General features: G+C 44.3%; 1 protein-coding gene across 1 annotated transcript; it reads right to left on the bottom strand.

Annotated features, from left to right (window-relative positions):
• Positions 1 to 9,821: 9,821 nt before the first annotated feature.
• LOC106673003 lies at positions 9,822 to 12,022 on the bottom strand. The gene has a single exon (XM_014404887.2). The coding sequence runs from the start codon at positions 12,015 to 12,017 to the stop codon at positions 9,906 to 9,908; it is 2,112 nt and encodes a 703-aa protein (XP_014260373.1). The 5' UTR covers positions 12,018 to 12,022; the 3' UTR covers positions 9,822 to 9,905.
• Positions 12,023 to 15,926: the final 3,904 nt, after the last annotated feature.

The following is a 15,926-nucleotide window of genomic DNA, read 5'->3' on the forward strand; positions in this document are numbered from 1 at the left end:
TTTATCGGTGTTAGGTTTCACGCCTTCAGGAGTTACTATATGACCCAAATAAGCTTTTTTTTAAAAAAATTCCTTCTTATCTAACTGAACTTTTAGATTGGCATCTTTTAAGCGGGTTAAGACTCTTATGTCTTCTACATGTTCTTGTAAGCTAGTGCTATGTATAATTACGTCATCTAGATAGACTTGACAATTTTTTACTCCTGACAGTACATTGTTCATTACCCGGTGGAATGTTCGTGGGCTATTTTTCAGTCCGAACTGCATTCTGAGGAACTCGAAATGACCGTTGTCTGTAGAAAAAGCCGTTTTCGGAATGCTTTCCGGTTCAAGTTCTACGTGATGAAAACCCGATGTTAAATCCAGCACGTTGAAATATTGACTACGCCCAATTTGTCTAATAATTCCGTGATATTCGATATAGGATATACGTCGTCAATGGTCTTCTCATTTAATTTTCTGTAATCGATAACTAATCTCCATTTCTTTTGTTTTGCGTCTAGCTTTTGGGTACTATCCATAGTGGAGAATTCCTTGGAGAGTGGGAATTTTGGATAATTTTTTGACTAAGCATTTCGTTAATTTGTTTTTCAACTTCGTGTTTGTGAATTTCTGGGATCTGTATGACCTAGTGTAAACCGGTATTTCGTCTGTGGGCGTGATGTAATGTTTAATTTTATTTGTAAACGAGAGTGCTTTACCGTTTGTGTGAAATATTTCGTTGAACTATTAATAATTTTTGTTGTTGCTGCTTTCTCTTCAGAATTCATGTGGTCGGTTCTAACTAGATTAACCGTGGAATCCGTCATTTGACTCTCAGATGGTGGAGTGTGAAAAGTTTGAAAATTTTCTACAAAAATTCGGTTTTTAATTTTTTCTTTACTTTCCTCTTTTCTGGTGTTTGTAGTTTTTACCATTCCTTTGAACTCATGTTTATTATGTTGTGGTTCGATTTAGGTATTTGATAATAGAAAATGTTAATCTTCTGGCGAGGAGTGCTAAGCGTGTTTGTTCCGAAGTCTATGTGGGCGTGCAGCTTTTGTAGATTGTCGAGCCCATTAAAATATCGAAATAGTCATGAAAATAAAACACGTTGAATTCTAGGAAGAGAGAATCAAAGTTGAATAATTAGGAGCAATTTATGACAGTGCTGTATTTTTTTAAAGATGTTCCATGGGCTGTTTGGATTTTAAATGGTTTGAATTTAAATTTTGCGTTGAAATATGTTTTCGCAATATTTGGTTTGATAAATGATTTCGTACTACCTGTATCGAAGTTAAGTAATCGCTCGAAGAGGACTTTAAAAAAAAAAGAAACTTTGTCAAAACTGTACAATGTTTAATTTTAATCGGACAAAGTGACAGGCAGAAGGCTATCGTAAGAGTAAGGCAAGGTATTTGGGGATTAGGGTTTTTATACTAGTTTTAAGACGTGCTCATTAAGATGATGGGCGGGCGTCTGGACCCGCCATACTTTGCTGACGTGTTGGTCTGAGGGGCGTTTGCTTATTCTGTCAGCTTTGCTCTATCCTGCGACGGACTTCGGTTACCTAAACTTACCTCAAGTCCGGGAAATGGCTCGCAGTTTCCAAAGCCCACGTACAGCGAAATCAGCAGAGTACGCTGTGATGAAAGCGTGGGGGAATTAAATTAAAGAAAAGCAAAATGAAAAGCAAAAGTAAAACAAAACCTTCTTGACCAAAAATAAATTTATTAACTCAATGGTAAAATTTATACAAACTAAAAGTAAATAGGTCTCAAACTTTCTTGTGGCAATTAATAATTAATAATTGATAATTGAGCGAACGGAGGAGCTTAATCGGTGGGGACAAAAAGCACTTACGGTTTAACCAGTTAGAGAAGCTAGGATCAGTCCGCTGCAAAGATCAGGAGCCGAGTGCTTATTAGCCCGAAATTTGATTGACCTACCTTCTGCGATGGAAGGGGGCATTTGTCTCACCTAAACGTGTCCGTAGGCGACCCCTAGCGCTTCGTGACATCACCCTCCCCCGGAGGTGAACAATAGGGTAGGTATTGTTCGCAAAAAAAAATCGAAGTTCGAGGGAACCCCCAAAGTCCGTACGTCGTTTGTCAAGTTCGCTATGATGCCCATTTCTTGGACACAAATAAAAGATGACTACATGCATCAACAGACTTGACATATATTGACAGACATAAAATTTTATTGGACGTAATGATAAGTAACCTAGCAACTGTAATTGGCCTGCGATTTTTTTTTAAATTTTATTTTATTACTATTATTATTATTAGATACCTTGTATAAGTCAAGTATTTGTGTGTGTGGGTAGGGGGGTAAGGATTGACAACCTAACAGACAACATCGTTCGTTGGGTCCCTAACCAACAGTGTGAGAGTCACTTGTGAAGTCCCTAAAATATATACATTTTATTTATATTTATATATACCCATTTAAATATATTATTTTTATTTTTTTTATTTATTTATTTATTTTTTTTATGGCCATCAATCCTAATTCAATTGGGAAATCACAGTGGTGAACATATGAAAGATTCATGCAACATTAAACACACCCAACACAATATATATAAAAATACATTTAGACGTAGTGTATATAAAAATAAAATAATTATGTCGCTATAAGTCTGTCTGAGTATTTTTTATTGATTGGACTAGGATTATTGCTATTGTTCCGAACCCCTTAAAAAAAATTTTAATTAAAAATGCTTTGTAATTTACTTTAAATTAAGTTTACTTGTTATCTAATGCGACCAAAATATTTTTGTTGAAATTATTGATTGAATTCTGCATGCAGACTATTTGCACAATGTTGATGCTATTTAATATTATTTTGAAGTGCTTTTGTCTACATGTTACATGTGGGGTATTGAAGAGAAAGCAACCTGGCGTGTATTAATTAAACGTCCAGGCTGCGCAAAACTCTTCGGGGACGCGTGAATTTTTGTTTTTTATGTTTTGGGCCTACATTGATCCGATGGCTTCCTTGGTCGTTTAGGTGGCACGAGATTTTTATTGTATTTTTTGGGGACGGTAGTGTGTATTTTGTTAATACGGCCGGGAGCATAATTGCTGCTATCTCGGCCGGGTTTGGGGATTAACTTCCCTTGCTTAGGTTTGTTGTTATATTTGGTATTAAAGTTTCGGCCGTTTGTACCTCGCGAACTGAAATCATTGTTGCGATTAAAATTTTCCTGCCTATTCTGGTTGAAACAAAATCCCTTTCAATATTAAAAAGATCTTATGATTCTTCCTTCTTGAAGGTGGGATAATAGGTCATCTCAAATAGATTTGAGATGACCTATTATCCCACCTTCAAGAAGGAAGAATCATAAGATTAACTGTTGAGGTCAAAATATTAGAAAACATCATTAAAAAGATCCTTGCGTGTCAGGAGATCTATTCGTTTTAAATTTTCATTAACTGATGACCTCACTTCGTCTTACCACGGTGTTACCAAAAACCGGGTAGCTGTTGATACGGGTTTATTGCAACAAACACAATATAAAACTTCTCCATCTCCCTTAAAAGTCTCACTTGAAAACTCACGCACATACTTTCGAACAAGTTCTTTTGTCTTCGCAGTGACTTTCGGCATTTTAGTAAAAGTTGTTTCACAGTGGAATACGTATGAGAGACTGGCAAGAGTGGGCAAGTGGAAAAAGCTGAGAAATGCGATGTTTGGGTGGAGGAAAAGAAAGAACTGAGGTCGAAACATTTCTATGAATCCAATTAAACCTATTCCAAGAGAACACCAGTGGTACAAACACTATCCCTTTCTATATTAATTCCTAGAAAAAAAAAGCCAGGCGGAAAGCGTTGAAGCAGCAACTGAATAAACACGAACTCATTCAAAATGTGTAAATGGAAGCGGCTCCTTTTCAAGCATATATATATATTTTTTTTTTTTCTTCGATGAAGAATGATTAACATTAGGTGCCAAATGCCGATACGCCGGATATATGCAAAGAAATATGCATTTACTATCAACTTATGCAAAAATATGCATTTATGACTAAATATGCACAAATATGCAAAATAAAAGTAGCTTAAATTGATTCCAAATGCTTCAAATCATATACAATTTGTTAAAACTGGATGTTTTACTAAATCAGGAAAAATATGCAAATGCATATATTTCACAGCCCTAGTCATAACCTAGCAAAACCGCTCCGTGTGTCAGCGCCCTTACATGTCACGAGTTGGGCATTTTCCTGACGGCGACACGCCCGATCACTTGGAAAAAGGTTTCATTTGCTTGGGAAAGAAACAGATAATATCCTTGTTCGATCCTGAAGTCTGTGCAGACATCACCATTGCGCTGATCAATCACCTCACGTAATCCCCAATTTTGAATTTTATTTTCCTTTTATTAATTTTATCTTTTAAAACGAAAATATTTTCTAATAAATGGGTTTCAATTTTAACGGATTTTACAGCTGCCGGTGCCAATCCCTATAGTACGATGTTTTTATTGTTGTATTCATTGATCAGCGATTTCAGGAATGGTAACCATTCGTAAGATCCTTGGAGGCCAAATCTTTTCCAAAACATTGTTTTTATGGTTCTAATCGCTCGTTCTACTATGGATGCTTTAACATTACTGTAGGTGGAATAATGATTTATATGGAATTTTTTAAACAGAGAATTTGTTTCTTTATTGTAAAATTCTTTGCCTCGATCGGTTTGCAAATTTCTTGGTACACGAGCTTCTGATGATTGCAAAAATTTTTTGAAACGCGCCGTTTATTTCTTTGCCCGATTTCCTTTTTACTTCCATCGCCCAAATATATTTTGAAAAACAGTCAATCACGACCAATATATATTTCAAGCCTTTATTTTGTTTACTGTAACGTATCATCTCTATCAGGTCCGCTTGCCATAAATCGTCGATTCCTTTCAATATTACTTTACGCATTTTGAAATTCTTCTCGCAGGTCGATGAACTTCTTCTACGATTTGTCGTTTTACCTCCGACATGTTTGTTATACGGATTCAAATGAGGAAATGATTAATATCGGCATGATATGGAAGGTTTTATACAATTATTCGAGCATCGCAAAGTTTATTTTCAATATATACGATTTCAGATTTACTATTCTGGTCTCGAGAGGTCAATAAATTCCACTGCTACTGTAACGTTTTCTGTGAGCGTTTGTGTGCGTTAGAATACTTTTATAATGCTTTCTATCATCAGCATCCACAAGCATGAAATTCGGGTTTTTCATGAATATCAATTCCATGAGTCCCGGTGTAGCGATGTACCTTTCTTCACCAATCTCTAATTCATTATTTCCAATCGTGACTATACTGTCACCCATTGTAAATTGTTTTCCATCGTAACGTACCCCATAAGTTTGATCCAACCCTCCTAGGTCATTATTTAAAAATTTCATAACGTACTTAGATGGAGTCTCACCACTTTTTCCAGAAAATCGAAAGCTATTTTTATTCCTTCAGGAGTTCTAACTTCTTCGCACACTTGCTCGAGTATAGGTTTACACGGAGTGAACTCAAACACGTCTGGTTCAGAAAACATAGGTTGCAGTTTCTCATTGCCATCGTCGGTGTTTTCAATGTTTATGGGTGAATTTTGGGGGCTTGTGGGCTCTGTTTCTTCTTCATCCTTATACGATGGGGCCAAATCTATGTCTCGTGACTTGGATCTAAATACGTCCAACACTATTGATTTGATACAGGTGTCTGTTCGAGAGGAGTCGGTATGTATAATCTTTTCGGGTATAATCGTTTCTGTGTATAAAAACTGGAAGGAATGACGGGTTTCTGAAACGGATGTTACATTGATTGTGGGCGGCACCTCTGTACTCTCCGGTTAAATGGTTATGATCCCTAACTTTTATATCACCAGGGCTAAAAGGTTGACAGCAAATAAAACAAATTTTAGCTTCTTTATATTCGAGCATTTCTATATCCGTCAATGGATTCATAGGTATTGTTTGCTTGTAAACAGTTGATACCTCTTCAGCAATTCGTTTTAGATATTCTATGCAGTGAAGAGCTGCATTTTTCCCCCGATATAAGTAAGGAGTGTCAAAAGTAGAAAGCGTTTTGTTTTTAAATTCGGGTGTGTTCACGACATATACGGCAAAACTCATGGGAACATGTCGATGTACAAAAGTTGTAACAGAATTATAGGTTTTGCATTTTTTGTCTGTTGGTTCCAATATAGATTCAAAATCACAGTACACAACGTACTTGTAAAGTGCGCTCAAAATTTGAAAACTTTATGAAATTGTTTTCCGGAAAACCTACCCTAGCCGGTTTATTCTTATTACATAGTCGTTTGTGTTCTGAAAACTTTTCGAAACCATTGTAACGGTAATCATAACCGTCTTGACCTTCTTTCTTAAAACTGTACCTAAAGCCGTTTCCGGCTCCTTACAGTGTATTGGCTTTCAGCTTTGTGTTGCTTTTTTATTATAGACGGAAGCTGATAGAACTTTCGGAGTCAGAATAAAGGATCATGGCAAAAAAAAAAAAATAATAATAATAAATCAAAAGTAATAATACTAGTAATAATAATAAATTAACTTAAACTTAAAAACTTAAAATTAACTAAAATAAATAAATACAGGGTGAATTGCTACTCGTGCTACAAACTTCACCAGTAGATTCTTGACCCTAAAATGAACAAAAAAGTTCATATTGACCATGGTCCGATTCTCAACCATTTCAGAGTAATTTCGCTTTTTANTTGGTCATTTTCGTCGCTCTGGTTGATGACTTTGACACGGTTGCTGATGTTGCATCGTTCATGCGCTGATTAGTACGAAGAAAAAAAGAAGAAAAAAAAAAAAAACAGCGTTTAGAACATAACAATCAGTGTGTGCTGCTCACGCTTGCCATCCTTTCATCCTCATTACTGCTGTCCAGAAGGTGACCGTTGACTCGAAGGTTGTTGCTGTGCTTAATGCATTTTTCAAACTGTCTATATCAGCTGCTGGCACTTTTGCTGCTTGCATCCACCTTTCGCGATCCACCTGGTACTGAGGGCATCTAAGGATGACGTGTTCTGCAGTTTCCTCATGGCCGCAGCTGCATAACGGGTCCGGCTTCAAATTGAATCCGTGTAATTTAGCAGCAAAGTCACCATGTCCTGACAGGAGTTGAGAGGTGAAGTGGTCCACCTTTATGTGGTCCATCTCCATTCTCCTCTGTACATCGGGCAACAGGCTGTATGTGTACCTCCCCTTAGAAGAGGCATTCCATCTGCGCTGCCATTCTTCTATCATCCAAGTCCTTGCTTCGCCTAACGTGTTTACAGGTAAACACGGAGGGTAGTTATTCTGTAGCTCCCACACCGCGCATGTTGCTCGCGCTAGCAGGTCGAGGGGGGGTCTGCCAGCCATCACCAACAAAGCATCCGTCGATACAGTTCTATACGCTTGAGTGACAGCCAACAAAGCAACCCTCTGAGCTCTAAGTAGTTTAGACATTTCGGGCAACCTCAGCTTTCCAATCCATGCCGGCGCAGCATACAACATAACCGACTCGCACAAGGCCTTATAGAATATTTGCCTAGTCTTGTACGATATGCCCCACGTCGCGCCACACAAGGACCTGATTGCAGCCACCCTGCTTGGTATCTTGTCCTTGACATATGCAGCGTTTGGTCCGAATCTTAAGCCAGCGGACATCTTGATGCCTAAGTAAGTGATTTCTGGTGGGGTTTTTATTGTCCGACCATTCACTCGGATGACGGGTGGGGAGCGCATATTTAAGTTTCCCTTTAGCAGCATAAGCGACGTCTTCTCCACTGCTATCTGGAGCTTTACCCCTCTACACCATCGACTTAGGTGACCCACCGCGACATTCCCCTTTGCTTCCAATTCAGCTTTCGTGTTTGCTGATATCACTACTACCAAATCGTCAACATAAGCTAGTGCCCTAAATCCCTCAGAACTCAGCACCGCAAGTGCTCCGTCAAAGAGGACCGACCACAGAAAAGGGCCGAGGACTGATCCCTGAGGGATCCCCATTTGCACTTGTCTGTGACAGCAAGATCCATATGCCGGCAAAGAGGCGCTCCTGTCTTTTAAGTAATTGGCCACAAGGGCGCATAACGCCTTATCTACACCCCGTTGCATTAGGCTATCCACAACTGCCGGCCACCACATGCGGTCAAAGGCCTTGCGGATATCGAAAAATATGCCTGCAACATACTTCTCTGGGGCGGTCGTTGTAAACTCTACAATGTCCCTGATGGTATGGGTCGTGCTTTTTCCGGGCATGCCTCCAAACTGACCACGGTGCAGGATTGGGTCAAGAATTCCTCTAAGTCTGGATAGCATTAGGTGTTCGAGTGATTTACCTAGGACTGAAAGAAACGAAATTAGCCGGTAGGATGAAGGGTGATTCTCCGGACGTCCCGGCTTTAAAAACGCGCAGATCCGCGCCTTCTTCCAGGTCGTCGGGAAATATCCGGCTCGCAGGCAATCAGTCATGAGTTGTTGCAGGTATGGCATGATGGTGGTGGAATTGCTTTTGAGTATCCATGCTTCAACTCGGTCAAGGCCTGGGGCGCTTCCTGATCTCATTCTGGCAATTGCCGAGAGAACTTCCTGGCCAGACCACGGGGTTGCAGTGTTTTCACTCATGGGGACTTGCTTTGTTCTTGCCCTTATTTCACAATGCTCAGCCTCGTCACTCATCGAGTCGTCATCCGGGAAGGCCTCCTCAAGGAGGGCTTGTCCGGAGGCTTCAATGCATTGACCCTCTCTACCAAAGGGCTCCAGGGCCAGACGGTTAGTTATTTTTCCGCGGGCAACCTTGGAATGTAGACCCCATCTATCTTTATGGTCCTGTTCTTCTACAAAACTTTTCCAGGATTTTCGCTTTTCTTTCCTTAGTTGCTTCCGGAAGGCGCGCTTTGCTTTATAGTATTGCAGTTGAAGTTCTTCTTTGTCCTCCGGTCGGGTGCACATCTGGTACCTACGTCTAGCGATCTGGGCTGCAGCTTTACTTACAGCGACACTCTCTGTCCACCATACTGGGCCTGTGCGTGACATGGATGTCTTTATGACTCTCTCAGGACCTATTACGAGTGCAGTTGTGAGAGTAGCGACCTTCAGGTCTATTTCACTTATACTTACACTTGGCCACAGCAGGATATCGGCATCTCGTGCAAGGTCGCTTTTTAAGTTGTTACCTATTAAATCCTTATTGCTACTATCCGAGCGAATTCTTTTTGGTCTAGGGTCCAATGGCATCCCGGGGCCGTGTGGGAACAGTTCATAAGTTATCCACGCATGGTCACTCGTGGTTCCATTAATATCAATTTGGAATTTTCCCACTAGTCGATGTAAAGCTGGTGACATGATTGTGAGGTCGACCGCTGACTCGCCCTGAGAGGCACTATAAGTGCATGGCGAGTCCTCAGCATTCAACAGGAGAAGGCCCTCATCTTCAATGAAGTTTAGGATTACCTCTCCTCTGTTGTCGACCCGGGCGTCACCCCATGCCGTGTGGTGGCCATTGAAGTCGCCTCCAATAATTGCCGGTCTTGGTTTGTATTTTTTGAGAAGGTCGCAAAGTTTTGTCATGTATCTGCCTATATCCATACGTCGGTCACAGTATAGAGATACAATCAGAATTTCTTCTCCCTGCCACTGAATGAGGCAGCAGGCCATGTCACCGTCGCTCTCCGGGAGACTCACTAACCTGACATTGTTGTTTAGTAGATATATTGCCGCGCGTAAGGGGCCCAGGCCCCTGGATCGAACAGTCCTTGAGGCTAATCCCATGGCCTTGATTCTGTCCACTCTCCCTTTGCACGGTTCTTGCGCTAACACAATGTCAGTTTTTTGGGCATGGGCAAGAGCGCGAGCCTCATCACATACTGTTTGCGAACGATGAAAATTTAGTTGCGCGATCCTCAAAGGGCGGCTACTAGTCTTTCTTCTGTGAGCCATGTGAATTCTGTAAGATCGTACTTATCAGGTCGCTGGTGGCCGCATCCTCGCACGTTTGTTCTGGTTGAGGGTCGACTTCTTCAGGATGGGGGATCGGCTTGGTGCTATTTACAGCGGGTATCTCTGGTGTATCGCCGTAGTCAGTTGTGCTTTTGACCTTCACTACCGCTCTTATGTGAGCCTCGCAGCTTCTTGAGCCGGCCCTGTGGTTGTAATCTATTCCAAGGCGATGACAGTTTGCACATTTTGCTGCTTCTTCCTTGCAGCTTCTAGTATCGTGTGGTTGTGCGCATTTTCCACACACCGGATCCAGTTTTGGGCATGTTGCAGCTACGTGGCCATACATCTGGCACTTATAGCACCTTGTTATGTCCACATAGTCCCTTGCTGGACAGGACTGGTAATCGAGGTATACCTTGTTTTTCTCAAGGACAGTTTTTCGGGCGCTAGGCGGTAACTCGACTACCCACGACACGAAAGGGTTGGAACCTCGCTGACCTCTTCCATAGCGGAGCGTGTGCAGCGGTCTTATTTGGTTTAGTTCGACATCGAGTTGGTTATTAGCCATAATTTCTTCTCTGACGTCGTTAGCTTTAAGCTCGGCTGGTACTCGAAGTACCAGGATGCGAGGGTTTCTTTTACCCATCTCGCGGGCTTTTAGGTTGGTGTTTTCAAAGACGCGGAGGACTGGAGTTTTTGCCGAGTCAGACTCGACTCTGATCGCCACTCCGCCTCTTGCTGTAATTCTTAACCCTTCCACACGTATCATTGAGTTTCTTGGGTTTAGACGGTCTTTGACCGTTTGTAGGAGGGCTTGCGGCTCCATATCACTCACCGGGTCAATAATGATTAGATTATTTTGTGCTTCCTTGGCTTTAGCGATTTTTGCTTTTATACTGGTCTTAGCGCTTGGTTGCAGGTTAGGTTTCCTCTTAGCTTGGATACGTTGAGGGTGCGAGCTATCCACCCTTTCAATCGTGGCTAACGGTTTTGGTTTCCGGCTTTGTCTCGGTTTAGCGATCAACCAGTTATCATTGGGCTCAGAGGCCTCATTATTTTCATTGGAACTTATTTTGGTTGGGAGTAGTTTTGGGACTTCTTCTAATTTTTTAATTTTACTCACGCAGTGCGTCAGTTCATTGACAATAGTCTTGACTGGTGAGAATTGCGTTGAAGATTTTGCTGCCTGCAGCTCTGATTCTATCTTATCGAATGCCGGCGTTAGGGCAGCTACAATAGCTTCCACCTGGCTTTCTGGCCTTGTCTTTGCGTGATTAATTGACGCAGTTAGCTGGGCATTTTCCATAGCTATTTGCTGGAGTAGTCCTATGATGCGATCGATCCTCTCACAGACAAACATCGCCGCCGGTTTGGGGCATTTGCTGGTAGGATTGATCATGTACTGAGCCACCTCAGCTCTCATTGTATGGGCTTCAGCACATGCATTAATAAATTTGTTCTTCGGAGGTTTGGTTTTATCATCTGATGCCACTTTACCGTGTCTTTTTGAGCGTCTAACAGTGATTTCAGCGTATGTATTGGGCTGACCTTCGGCTGTGTCAACCGCAGAGGACGAATCACTACACGACTCGCAATCATAGTGGCTGAGAACATTCCGGATTGACGGCTTGTTTGCTTTACATGCTGATCCGGTAGGATCATTGAGTTTTTTGAGGGCTCTTGGTCTAGGAGTCCTTTTAAGTCCAGATCTACGCTCAGAAGCATCAGACTCCTTCGGCTTACGCGAGGCAGGCGTATTCCCAGTTGATGTGCGTTCAATTTCAGGATTGGCGGTGAGCCTAGTCATCTGTTTGGGAGGGCAAGCAGTGCCCGAGCTGCGGTGTAGTAGTGCAGGTCTCGCACGGTCGTTTCCAGTTGGCGATGTTGGTGTTGAGGTTTTCTTGGATGGTTGAGACTCCAAGACCTCCTTTCGTGCCTGTTGGCGTTTGATTTTATTTTCTTCAGAGTACTCTGGGTTATCGTTATATTCTTGCGTATGTTCAATATACATGCCTGGTTCATTATCCATTTTTAGACTTTCCGATATTTGTTCTTCATTTTCATTTTGTTGTTTACTTTTAGTTACCATTGTATTCCCACGATGCGAGGGTTATTTAACTGTCGCCGACAGGCTTACCCACAACCCGCCGGAAGGCGACTTATGTACACAGGGGTGGCGCCAGGTGCCCCTGAGGCTCCGTTCAAGACTCGACTACCCTCGAGCCACGCATACATCAGCACGGGTCGCATGACACTTTGTATTGGGGTTTTCTGTCAGGGTTGGCTCCCTTAGCCTAATAACCTCGTTTAAGCGCCAGGACACCGCTTTTCGTCCACCTCCGTTAGCCGTCCTATCAGGACGTTGCCTGGGAATCACCACGAAGAGGTGGAGGTTGGACTTGGGGTTTCGTCATATCTGACTGTGGGCGTTTCTCAGCGTTTTGTTCGTCGGATGATTAGACAGCCAACCGACGCACCGAGGCCCAAGACCCCCATCAGACTCCCATTGTAACGGTAATCATAGTGTGTAAAACATTTTTTACAGACTAATTTTCTATGGTTTCTTTTCGATATCTGTTTGGCGAAGTCGACCGCCCGATTCGCCCTGAGAAGCCACTAGACGTGCAAGGCGAATCTTCGTCGTTTAAGAGGATGAGGCCAGTGTCTTCGATGAAATTCAATATTGCTTCTTCTCGGTTGTCGACCCGGGCGTCTCCCCACGCCGTATGATGGCTATTGAAGTCGCCAGCTATAATTACAGGCCTGGGCTTATATTTTTCCAGGAGGGTGCTATATTGGGAGATGTAGTTGATGATATCCAGGCGTCGATCACTGTACACAGATATGACCAGGATCTCCTCTCCGTGCCACTGGATAAGGCTGCAGGCCATGTCGCCATCACTTACTGTCCTAAGCTCGCTATTTATCACATAGATTGCCGCGGGGACGGGGCGGGTCCGTGCGATCGAACGATTCGTGAGGCCAGGCCCATGGCCTTATCCACACCCACTCTTCGAAGTTCCTGTGCCAACGGCTACGTTCTAGCCTGTTCGCTACTACTCGCGTCCACACACATTTGTTCGACCTGGAGGTCGAAACCTTCTGGGGGAGGCTCGGCTGTTCGCACAGAGGGTTGCTCGGGTGGGTCGCCATAGTCAGTCGTGCTTCTGGCTTTTACTACCGCTCACATATGCATACAACAGAACAGACTGGCATAACGCCGAGTAGTACATTTCTCTGGTTTTCCAGCTAATGCCCCACGCTGCACCACTAAGGGCCCTAATGGCCAAAATTCGTGCTGGAATCTTCTCACGAGCATAACTGGCGTTTGCTCCAAATCGTAGGCCCGCCGTCATTTTAACTCCGAGATACCTTAGGTCTCGAAGAGCTTTGATGCTTCTTCCGTCTATTTTGATAACCGGAGGGGACCGCATGTTGAGGGAGCCTTATAGGAGCATTAGCTCCGTTTTTTCAGGGGCCAGCTCCAACCGTACTCTCCTGGACCAGGTACTCAGCACGGTTACCGCAGTCTCACCCTGGGGTTCAAGGGCCGCTTTGGTGTTCGCATGGACTATAACGACAAGGTCGTCCACGTAAGCGATCGCGGTGAGCCCTGCGTTCTCCAATTCAGTGAGGCTCCGTCAAACAGTACTGACCACAGGTAGGGGCCAAGTACCGAGCCCTGGGGTATCCCCATCTGTACAGTCCTGCTGCAGTCTTCGCCATATTCCGGTAGGATTACGTGTCGCCCGTTCAGTTAACTTGCGATTGAAGAGCATAAGTCTTTCTCAACTTCTCGGGTGGTCAGCACATCCAGGACGGCCGGCCACCACATACGATCGAAGGCCTTTCTAACGTCGAAAAAGATTCCGATCTTGTACCTGGACGATACCGCCGAGACGCTATCGGCCATTGATCGAATCGTACTGCGTCCCGGCATGCCTCCATACTGCCACTCGAGACCGGGGTCAATCATTGTGCGGAATCTTGCCAATATCAGGTGCTCCATGGCCTTCCCCAGGACCGGCAGGAGGGAGATCATCCGATAAGATGCCGGTTGGTCCACGGGTCTCCCGGTTTTCAGGAAGCACAGACGCTCTGGGAAATATCCTGCCTTGACGCAGTCTACCGCCAACTGGTGGATGTAACGCGTCACCACGCCCGCACATGCCTTAACGACGGCCGCTTCGACTCCAACTACCCCTGGCGCGCGGACGGTTCTTAGCTTGCCAATGGTGCCAGAGATCTCTTCTTCGGTTCATGGAGTAGTCAAGCCATCGGCTGCAATGACTTCCGCTCTGCCTCTGAAATATGTTCCGGCTCATCGTTCGCCCTCTCATCCGCCCGAAAGGCATCGTCGAGCAAAACCAGGTCGGCAGCTCTCGGCCAAGCTGCCCTCGGCCCAACGGCTCTGCAGCCAGTCTACTGGTGATTTTGCCACGAGCGACCTTGGAGTGCAGGCCCCATTTATCAGCCTTATCCTGCTCCTTCTCGAATCGCTTCCATTCTCTTCTTTTGGAACTTCGCAGTTTCTTCCTGAAGGCTTTTTTGGGTTCTAAATATGCCCTCCTGAGATCCTGTCTTTCGAGCGTGTCCTGGCGTCGCTGAGTCAAGCGCCTCAGACGTTGGGCTGTGGCCTTACACTCCGCGACCACGCTAGTCCACCAAACCGGTCCCGGGCGCGCAGATGTGTCGCGGCACAGTTTATACGGCCCCTCGACCAGCGCGGTTGCGAGGATGGCCGCCTTATTATCTATATCTTCCGTGCTTTCAGCTGTCCATAATAGAGTATCTTCTTCTTGTATGCGGCCACCACGTACTACTCTTCCCAAATCGCTTACGTTAACGCGATCCAGACGTATACGTGGTTTGCGTTTAGTGCCAGGATACGACTCGCTCCGCCTCAAATCCACCTAATCCAAGCATGGTCGCTTGTCGTGCCCCCGATATCTATCTCAAACCGTTCGACACGGTGGAAGATCGATCGCCGATTCGCCTTGTGTCGCGCTGTATGTGGGAGACGAATCTTCGGCGTTTAAGACCAAGAGACCAGCGTCCTCTACTAGGTTTATGATGGCCTCGCCACGCCTGTCAACGCCGCCGTCTGCCCATGCAGTGTGATAACAGTTGAAGTCGCCCCCTAACAATATGTTCTTCCCCCTGTGTTGGTCCAGCAGGCGCCGGATACGGGTGATGTCCTCCTGGATATCTCGGCGACTGTCGCAGTACACAGAGGCGATCACGATTTCTTCGCCTGCCCACTCAGCCAAACAACAGGCCATATGCATTCGTCTAGTGCCACGGCCTTTATATTACGATCTTATGGTATCGTCTACGGTTCCAGAAAAAGCCCTGTTGTGTAGACTTTTGCTTAAGATGTGCAATGACTTCATATATAATATATAGTAGTCTTGCGGCACATCAAGCAAGCCACGAGCTTCAATGCAAAATGAGAGTGATGCACTCTCAATCTGCTTTGTCAAGGATGGTTTCGAATCCAATGGTTTCGAAACTTTTGGATCTCTAGCTAATTTAGCTTTTGATCCCGCTGACATGCTTCTACCTCTAGAAGAAGTAGAAGACTTAGCATTTTGAGGTTTGGTAGCTGATATCTTAGTGTTCACAGCGAACAGCTAAGTCCGTTGATGGCAACGAAAATCGCAACGATCTGTGATATAGACGGCTGCCCTCGCACGGGTAGGTTCACGACATCTGACCACTCTGGTCGCCAGGCCCATGGCCCTGTCGATCCCCCGCCGCCACGGTTCTTGGGCAAGAAAGATGCCTACTCCCTGCTGCTGAGCCAGGACTCTTGCTTCGCTGAGGACTGCCTCCGATCCCAGTTGAGCTGGGCGATTCTTAATGGGGCTCTTCTATGTTCTGATTCTATGACCCGTCATGATGAACAGAAAAAGGACGCGGCAAACGGCGAGATGTGGAACGGACTCGGAAATTGATGAAAACCCTGGACATCATAAGATTGTATCAACGGCCAATA

The sequence above is a fragment of the Cimex lectularius genome, unplaced genomic scaffold (genome assembly GCF_000648675.2).
Source record: "Cimex lectularius strain Harlan isolate CLEC.00 unplaced genomic scaffold, Clec_2.1 scaffold355, whole genome shotgun sequence".
NCBI lineage: Eukaryota > Metazoa > Arthropoda > Insecta > Hemiptera > Cimicidae > Cimex > Cimex lectularius.